At 35.5% G+C, this 10,532-nt stretch overlaps 1 protein-coding gene across 1 annotated transcript in view; it reads right to left on the reverse strand.

The window, feature by feature from the left end:
- The window catches only part of LOC110106203 (partner of Y14 and mago), a 9,151-nt gene extending 2,247 nt beyond the window's left edge, over positions 1-6,904 (reverse strand). Inside the window, exons 1-3 of the mRNA XM_020835993.2 lie at positions 6,535-6,904; positions 6,324-6,437; positions 1,072-1,305 (exon numbers count right to left, since the gene is read on the reverse strand). Coding sequence (XP_020691652.1) covers positions 1,072-1,305; positions 6,324-6,437; positions 6,535-6,699 — 513 coding nt within the window. The 5' untranslated portion in view covers positions 6,700-6,904. The remainder of the gene's footprint in view (positions 1-1,071; positions 1,306-6,323; positions 6,438-6,534) is intronic.
- Positions 6,905-10,532: the final 3,628 nt, after the last annotated feature.

Here is a 10,532-nt window from a genome sequence, read left to right on the forward strand (position 1 = left end):
ACTAAAACTTTATGATAGAGAAATGGCAGGACTTGCAATAGTTTGGAGCTAAATTAACTTAAAAGCAAAGATGATGTCTCATTTGTATAAGAAACTGAAATACGAAAGTTAAACAACGAAAACCCAAAACAAAAAAAAAGCAAGGAAGAAATTGCTTGACAGGAATCCATCTCAAGCAAAAGATTAAAACTGGTTTCATTTCATTTTTATGTGGGCTAATGAGACAAAATACTGCAAATTCGAAGAGGATGAAGCAAACTGTTCTTCTCTGTTTCAACTTTTAAAGCAATGAGCCTCTTCTTCACAAGCAGAACATTATAATATATAATACTATATATATGGTTTGGAAATTTAATGCAAAAGAAAGATAAAAATATAACACTGAAGTGAATAAAAGAAATATTCAACAAAAAGGGAATTAACTTCAAGGATTTCCCGGATCTCTGTGAGCCTTACCGTCTCCTTCTCCTCAGCTTCCTCATCATTGTCCAGACCGTAGCACTTAGAAGCCTTCTACTGCTTCTTTCAAAGGCTTCTACTGCCGCCATAATGTCGACTACATATTTTTTTTCCAATGTTGAAGTCACGAGCCACAAGGACGATACACAATATAGGTGGAGGTAGCAGATTTGAAAGTTTTATACAGTAATATATAAGATGACCTTTATCCAGCAGTGAAAATAAAGATTTAGGAGATATGGAACAAATTGTATAACATCATATGTTTGCCAAAGAAGAAAAGAAGTATATATTTATTTTTGCAGTGAAACAGTAACCAATTTGTAACTCTGCACACCATAGTTGCAGGCCAAAGACAAAGACCCTCCTCCAAACATTGGGATGAAGTTTCCCATCTTTTTAAAAAAAACTGAAAATCTATTGGAAGTTTCAATTTAAGGAAACACGAGTATCCAAAAAAGTTACACATGACAGAAATAAGCTTCGCCTCAAGTCTATCCGCATCAAGACATTTGTGCGAGATTTTTATTGATTTTTAACATTTGAATGATCAGTTTACTAAAAGATCAAAAATTCAAAAAGACAACAAATTACAAAAGCAAAAGAAAGTACCTTCTTTTTTAAAGCTCGAATTCTCTTATCAATATCTGCACCAGAACATTCTCCAGTTTTTGAAGTTTCCAATGTTTCTTTTGATAGAGAAACACAAAGATTATTTATCCCCTCCGTAATTGATTCTGCAGCATCTTGCCTATCATGAAGAGCCGCAGAAGGCTCTTCAGCTATTCTCTCTAAAGCTTCCTCTACGTCCAAGTTATTCCCCTTGTCTGCTGTAGCAAGTGAAGCCTGCAAACCATTCTTTTTGTTCAGACCTCCACATATCAATAGTAAGAAACCCAAAAAAGGTAAAAAAATAGCTTAGGAAATCTATTGTCTTTCTTGTTTGCTAATGTGTCTACCGTGTCTGTATGTGCACGGAGGAGTGGAGGGTAAGTGCACGTTTTGGTGCTGCATTGCCCGTTCATGGTTTAACTTGATCTGACAATAGAATGAAATTAATGGTTCAAATTCTGCCAACATCTAACCTTACAAAGTGAACGTGATGCTTCAACATATTTTCATAAAAGGAGATGACAACAACGACAGATTGTTTTGATGTTTTAAGCCAACGTTGCAGCGCAATGTGCTACTGAATAGCCACTTTTATACTGTTTCAACATCACAAAAACAATTATTAAAAGACAAAGCTATGGCAGTTTATGCATGCTTCTGATATTTCAAAACATGCAATGGCGACAACACTATTAAATACAGCCCGAGAGCCAGTTGAAACCATTTGTATTCTATTAATAAGAATTAATTCCTTGGTTCTGGTCTGGCCAATAAAAACTAATACAACTTCAAGACAAAGGCAGCACTCTATTCGTCCTCCATTAGGTATTTAGGTGTTCTGCTCTTTCAAATGTTAGGCCCTTATATGAGAAACATGAACAGAACACGGCCGTTCATGTGGACGTGAATAACCACAAGGAGTGATCATTTTGCTGGAACAGGTTGCGAGTTCGACAAACGAGATGTAATCAGCTTTGTAAGCTTAAAATCAATTCCTTATTTGTGTAAATCCTTAAAATCAATTTCTTATATGTGTATATATATACATAGTTCACGCTTCTAACTCTCTATAAGCTTCCTAGTACTATCTACAAACTTTCTAACAACCAACCTTTATTCGAAATCAAAGAATTGGTTTGGGTGAGCTTTAGGTTCTCCTCCCTTAATTTGAATGAAGATGGAATCAAAGCAACATTCTTGCTGCGACATAATGACAGCTCAAAGTGACAAACAAAGCATGAGATGCCCAAACCAAGCGAGGAAATGCAACAAAATACATTTAGAGTTACTCCACCAACTTTGGTCAAATTTGAAGATATAAATCTTTGACCGTAAAATAATACTCTCTTTTCATAAATTTTCCTAGGAAAATCATAACCGTGAAGGTGCAAGCACCTAGCATGCCGATCATTCCAATCATACCAAATTAAACTCATTCACTAGAAGATATACACGACAAAAGGATCTCTCAGTTTGATTTTTATTTCATGTCATTTGGACTTCTAAAGAGGAAGTTGTAAGGATTAGAACCCAGGGCTCCAGATCCTTGTTAGTTGTTGGAACTGGATTGGTCAACTACTAACTCCTTCCCAATCATAATTCCACTTAAATTCAAACTCCACCAAATATAATCTTACTCTCCTAAGCATCCTAGGAGATTTCCTTATCCACCAATTAGATCACATCACTGATTAAAAGCCCATGCACACAGCATCACCATAAATCATCAAATACTCCAGACCATAACTAGATTTCTTAACCTTCAATTTGATTTTTATTTCATGTCATGTGGACTTTTAGAGAAGAAGTTGTAAGGGTTAGAATCTATGGCTCCAGATCATGTATGGTTGCTAGAATTGGTTTGGCTGGTTATTAACTCCTTCCCAATCCTAATTCCGCTAAAATTTAAACTCCACCAAACATAGCCTTACACTCTTAAGCATCCTAGGAGAGCCCTCCATCCACTAATAGGATCACATCAGTGATCTAAAATCCACACAAGCAACATCACCAAAGAGTTACAAGAAAGAGAGAGTTGGGGGAGAGTAGAGGATAAGATAAAAAATTCAATTTTAATGTATTCATCAGTTGATTCTATAACAAGCCCTAAATATCCTATTTCTAGAAATAAGGTTGATAAGAACAAATTAAATTGAATTCAAGCATACCACCATTTAATCCTAAATGATTCAAAGTTAAAACCAAATATTAATCAAAAGTACAACTAAACCTATTTTCAATAAAAACAAAGTCATATAATATTAATTTAAATGAAATAAATTCTAAATATAATTTCATGTACTGCATCGATTCCACTTGGCCCAAAAATCCTCCTCCCAAAAAAAAAAAACATAAAAGGCCTTTAATTAAAAGTTTGATATAGTTGAGGTGGAGAAACTGCTTAATGAACAACATTGAATATTAAACATATATAGAATAAACATAGAAAACAAAATCAAAAGGTTTTGGATGGATGTTTCAATGCATTGTACATCTTCCTCAAAACAATCCCATAGAAAACTCCAGTTGCATGGTGATGGTAGCAATAGTATCACAAATCAACACTTTGGCACTATATATAACAATCATCTCGTAGCATATGTAACTAGACAAAATCCATCAACAGAGGAGCTAGCAATGACAAAAAAACCTATATTTCCCTTTGTAGGGTTTCAAAAACAATAAAAGTAATCAAAGGTTCCTAAAACTTAGTGCAATCATGACCTCTAGCAAAATCTTTGATAAAATCTCGGGTTCAATCTTAAACATTTGCAAAACAACAGGCTAATCATCAAAATGTCATTTACTCATTTGCAAAGTAAGGACTATCACAATAATAATCTTTATAGATTATCTCAAAATAACAATTGGATTTTTTTTTAACTTTTGATATAGATGTCTAACCTTTTGAAATTGATATAGGTGACTTAACCTTTAAAAGTCAAGATAGTGGTTTACCGTTTATAATATAAATATTTGAATATTTCCTCAAAATTGTCATATAGAAATTTCAAGCGATATTTTGTTCAACTATCCTTATCTAGATTTAAGTCATATAATATATAATTCATAATATGATGATGTTGATGACATTGATGAAACAAGACAATAAAAAATAAAAATGAAAAACAATCCATAGTGAATGTTCATAAGTATGAAATTCTTAGATGTGCAATTATGTCAAATTTATATTAATAAGCTACAGATCTTAAATAATTTGACCATATTGACGTCTTAATAACAAATGAAGAAATTCAAAAAGGTTAAGATTAATGTTTAACAAAAATTATAATCTAAGCTATTGCTGATGTAAAATGATGTTGGATTCCAATGATAATTTGGTGTTTTCTATGTAAAACAAGAAATAGCAAAAGGAAAGCAAGTGTGACTCGAAGGAGAGAAATAAACAAATAGTACATTTGTCAATCAAATCGAGTAGTTGATGTCAAGGGATAGGGCATTCTAGTAAATGTGTTACATATGGATAAGCAAAATCAATGCAATTAGGAAACACAAAAAAAGACACAAGGGGTAGTATCTGAGCAATTGAGAGATGTGGCGATTATAATGTTGATAAAGCGACCATGATAGATCATGCATGCAAAGAAAAAGTAAGTGGCAACAATGATGTGTACAATTTCCAATTGACAAGATGGCGTGGAAGAGAAGATGGGTTCAAATCAGTGGGGTGCATAAGTGCGTACGGATTGTTGGGCTTGGATAATAATTAAAGAAGAGGTAGTAACAAGATAGAAAGAAGGAGAATCAAGTCTTAGAAGAGGGAGAATTGAGAAAGAAGAGATGATATGTAGATTCAATCTGAACTAATTCATCATTTCATTTAATTGCATGAAATTAGATATCCTATATATAAAAATAAGGTTTATACGATAAGACAAAGTCAAATTAAATTCAAATATAATCACAAATAATTCAAAATTTAAAATAAAATTTATCCAAAAGTATGATCCACCGACTAAATTCGCCAATGCCATTTCATGGGCTATCTAAATAGGCTTACAAGGACCCCCTCCATCAATTTTCTATCAAGTCAATTCCCGATCCATCCAGATTATTATGACAACATACATGTTAGGCAATGTCATGCATTGTCTTTCGACCAAGTCAATAAGAGATCACCCTCCTAAATGACAAGGCACCTAAGAAGGCTAGAATAGCTCAATAGTTTATATATCCATCAAATTATCTTCCATGTCGTCATTTGGTCCTCCCACCACGCCAAAGTTATATATCAGTCAAATCCATTATGGTCAGCATCACCTCATTCGCTCGTCGAACCCACTCTGATTTGACATGTTTATCAACTTGCCTAGGTTTGCAAGGTTGCATAGATAAGTTATCAAATCAAATCTCGGTCCTCCAAGACTACTTAAGGTGACAAATAAGTTGGACAATGTTATGCCTTGCTTATTAGCCAAGTCAACAAAAAGCTACATGAGATTAGATTGGCAAGAAATCTCATACTCCAAGCTGTCGAGTTGTTTTCCCTATCGTCCCAACAAGTTGCATAATCGTCATCCGATCAATACATACAACAAGATAATCTTCCATAATCAGCATACGATTTTTTAGAAAGATATTCTATTTATTTTGACTAGGTATCAGAATACTTCATCAAATAGTCTAAGTTGATTCCCCCTTGAACATATAATATTTTTCAAGCATGCAAATGCATTAATGGCATCAAAATTAGGTGATCTTGGACTCTTTTGATTCATCTCTTTGATATTAACTTCATTTTGTTGATAAAATTTGTTGGAAAATAAAGTTTAGATGATCCTAAATTCAATTCCGGAAATTTCTAATTCATATGCTTGTATCAAGATCTATGTTTGATCAAATGAATTTTCTCGTGGTGTTTTAGCATTCAGCACAATTTTGAATAACGTTCAAAGGTAATGAATTTACTTTACCTCATTGTTCATTCTACTTACAAATCTAAACATGATGAAATTAGTCACATGCACTTTGTGTCAATGAAGAAGGCATTTGGTACCACCCAAATCACCCTAAAAGGAAAGCACACTTCCTTTTTTTCTCAGATTTTGAAAGTTGTTATGGATCATTACCCATGAACATAGCATTTCATAGACCAATATCCAATTTCACATCAAATTTCACCCGGAATATGCCCAGATTAATCAATGTAATCTTCCAGTAATAGACCATATGCTAAACCAAGATCTAAAGTTTCCAAGCCAATTCACACCAATGATACGCAAAGAACTCACCTGGAGCTTCTTCTCCTTTTTCCGCTCATTCCTCTTGGCAGACTTGGTCTTCGGCTTCGCATCCAGCGCCGGATCGTAACCAGGAGGGACCAGCGATTCCGCCGCTTTCCTCATCTACATTATGCCGCACAAGAGAGAAGATAATGAAAAAGGCAAACTTTCAGAACGGAAAAATGAATAAAAAGGAGATGAGGTGAGGGTGGAAGTTTACAAGGGTGCCCTTGGACTGGTAGATTGCTACTTCTTCCTGGGCTATGTAGCCGGCGCGGATACGAATGGGTTTACGAAGGGTACCGTCAGGCCGCCGGCTCGGGGCGAGGATGCGCTCTCCCTCTTTGGGCATTTTCATCAGACGTGTACTCGGCTCATCCCCCATAACCGGAGAAAGAAAACAAACACAAGTCAGCGCCGCTCCCCTTTTCCTTGCCCTTTCCCTCTCCCCTTCGAACGATCGCGATCTCTGGACAGCGAAAACGGGGTTCGGATCTTTCTATCTCTCCCTCTGTCGTCCTCCCTGCCTCGCTCGCTCTCTCTCTCTCTCTCTCTCTCTCTCTCTCTCTCCAGATATACAGATGAGCAGATGCCAAATAAAAGATTTCCCTAATCACAAAATAGTTGGAAGATGATGAAGAACATAAAACAAAATAAGGAGAAATGAAGAAGTAGATAATTGTTACAGGTTATCGACACTCAAATATTAGTCATATTACGAGTATCACTGTTTTTTTTTGGGACATTTAGGTCATTTAAGGCAAACTCACACACACAACGCATAAACATGGACTCGAACCTTGGACCTCTTAGTTGGAAGCCTAAGCTTTCAACCAATAGGCCAAAATATAAGTATCACTAACTTACACTAGACTCAAAAAGAGTTAAATTGGATGACGATATTTTATATATTATTTATTAAAATAATCTTAAATAAGTATACATGTCAATTTTTATTATATTTATTCTATTAATTGCATATAAATAGTTTAATAATTTTTTTTTTTTATACATCATACTTTTTTTTTGAAAGTTTATGTATGAATAAAAAACAAATAATTTTGCTCGAGCTCGAGATCGAGCTCGTTTGAGAAGCACCAACGCATGTGATGCGTATTATTATATATAAAAAATATTATTATAAATATAATATATATAATTATATCGAGTAGCTTGATAAGCTTTCGAGTCGAGTCGGGTTGAGCTCGAACTCGAGCTCGTTTATCATACGAGCTCGATTGTCGACCCGGTGGTAGAGCACTGGAGCTTCTCTGTACAACTTGAATTGCACAGACCTCAGCAAGACCTACAGGTTGGCTCGGCTTGAGCGGTAGCTCAGGGTTTAGCCAGAGGGAGGAGGCGTTTCACAAACAATGAAGAGAGGAGTCTTTTCGCAAAGGCCGCAAGGCTGTAGTAGAATGTCAAAAGCCTAAGGCTGCGCACACGATTCATGAAGAGGAAACATTCGGAATTCGAATGGATTGACAAACAACATGAGATGTGTCATATTAGAGAAAAAAAATTTGAGAGGGGTGGTAGAATTCCAAAAATACCCCTCTTCTACTTTTTTTTTATTACTTCTACATTACAAAATACCCCTCTTCTACATTAAATTAAAATGCCCACTCTGAAATGAGTGGGGATCCGCCCATGGGAGGAAGCGAAGAAGTTGATCAGTGTTGCATTCATATGAAATGGCAAATACTCTGGGTGAGCTTCGAAGGAGTAATGGTGAAGAAGTTAAGTGAAAAATCATGAACACAGTGGCTTTAAAAATTGTCAAGGATTATTTCTCAAAGAATTCATATCCACTATATTACATAGCCACCTCAATGGATTTTGAAGTCAGCCACTCTAACCTAAGCTTTTTAAATGCTTTTATAAGGTATCACCAAATTAAAATGCATCCAGTGAATAAGGAGAAGATAAAATTTCTTACTGATAATGGCATATTTTGTAACATTATAATGATGATAGGGTCAAAGAACATGATATCCACCTATCAAAAACTCATAAGCAAAATATTTCGATACCAAAAAGAAAGCCCAAAAAGCATGGACTCCGGATGAGCACTTCACAAATCTATCAAAAACTTTTGCCACTCTAATGAGATTAAACAAGAAGCTAAATTTAACAAATGATTTTTAGTGCAATATTTGGCAAGATATGATTACTTTAGATTGAAGCTCCTCCCTTGCAATCCATAAAATACATCAAAATTTTAACAAATAAGCTTGTTGGGCTCAATGACTTCACTCCTCGGGCAATTGAGTTGAGAGCTCCAATTTTTCTAGAACACTTAAGGAAGTATAAAACCTTTAAGTGGATGAGTGTGAGGCAACCTTTGATAATCCTCGATTGAGGGAAGCTTTTTATTACACTTTAAAGTGTATAATGTTATGGTTTGTTTAGTGTCGGTGCGAGAAGCAGAGCAAAGGAAACAACCGATTAAACAATATTAACCATGCCTTAAAAGACTCGAGACAAATATATTATTGATTGAAAAGTAGGCTTTTACCCACCGAGATTTAGGGTGGTTGGTAGGCGAGCAGCCGAGCACGGTTGGGAACCCCCCATCCCGGATTTGAATCCCCTTTACTACGGCCTCACCTCTTCAGTGGGACAAAACAAGTGTGGGTCTGATGCCGGTGGGTGGCCTCGTTAGGTTCCGCCGAGGAATTAGTTACGCCGCCAAACGCTCCCTTTGAAATGGCAGTGGATAGATACCCTGTTCCCAAAAAAAAAAAAAAATTGGCTCTTGCACTGATTATATTTGCCTTGCACTAGAGGTCATATTTTCAAGCCCACATAATCACAGTTGCATTGGCTGGCCCATCTGCTAAGTTCCTCAAAAGCATTAGTTATTCTGGTAGCTAAAAAAATAGTCAATATAGCTTAGTGAGTATAATCCTGAGTACCTTCCTCATCAACCATCAAAGCACAAGTTCTAGCAAATAAATTGTTGAGTCTACTCTAAAGGGTTAAAACTATAGTACCCAACACAACTTTATGAAGCTTTGATCCTCCACACATATGATGCTTTTGAAGAAATTGCTAGCAGTGTAGGTGCTATACTCATAAGCCTACAAGGTCTTATCATCACATGTAAAGAAGTGTTGATTATATTGGATTGTCAAAGTTAGAACTAAGAAGTTGGCACTCCATGTTAGCTCACAGCAATTCACCAACCATATTATTGGAACATATGAGGTCAAGTACCTGATTCTATCAATCTATCTTGAAAGGGTCTTGTGATATTGAGGTTCGTTTATTTTTAAGGCTTCGTTTGAGACGATTTTTTTCTGCTTTTTAAAACAGTTTTTTAATTTAAAAATTAAAACTTTTATACTAGAAAGTTGCTTTAAGAAGCAATGAGAAAGCCGTCCCAAACGAAACTTAAGTAAAAGTGTGTGCCCTAAGGGAAAATCAACCTACTAGTACAGTATAGGAAGCCTCATATAACTTCCATTAAGGGGCTAACATTCCTACCTCTTAACGAGTATGAAGTCATACAAGTGGATGAAGCAATAACTTTGATGACTGGGATTAAAGTTTTCCCTGGCCAATAGAGCAGCACCAGTAGAGCGTGATGAAGCCTAATTGATTAGGTAATGGGAAGCCAAGTACTTCCTCTCTTATAATCTGTAGGAATCTACCTTTTTTCACTACTGTTGGTCAAGACAGAGAAATTACTATAAATTAATTCTAACTAGTGTGGAAGTCATTTTATCAACCATGTTCTGGTGAGGTTATTCTAGTAGGGATTCTTCAGATCAACTACTAGCGAGATGCCAAGGCAACAATTAAAATTGTATCAAATTCATGAATTTAGAGATATTCACTAGATTATGCTTGCCTCTGGTCATCATCACCAACAATAATGCTTCATTTGGGACAACTTTCTTTCTGCTTCTTAAATCAGCTTTCTATTATAAAAATTTTAATTTTTGTACTAGAAAGTTGCGTTATGAAGCAGTGAGAAAGCCATTCCAAACGAAGCCTAAATCTCAAATAAACACCTAAAGTTCTCTTTTTTTAAGCACTCTTAAAATAATGGAAAAGTTAAGACTGTCAATATATTAACTATGAATTTATTGAAAGAAGGTTAACCACCAAAAGAGGTCCTTTCTCTTAAGAGTTTTAAATTATCCTCTAAACCTACTACACCACACCACCCACTATCACCAAAGAGATCCCTTTTGCCCTGCGATTCAAAAC

Source organism: Dendrobium catenatum, unplaced genomic scaffold (genome assembly GCF_001605985.2).
Source record: "Dendrobium catenatum unplaced genomic scaffold, ASM160598v2 fragScaff_scaffold_390, whole genome shotgun sequence".
Taxonomy (NCBI): Eukaryota; Viridiplantae; Streptophyta; class Magnoliopsida; order Asparagales; family Orchidaceae; genus Dendrobium; species Dendrobium catenatum.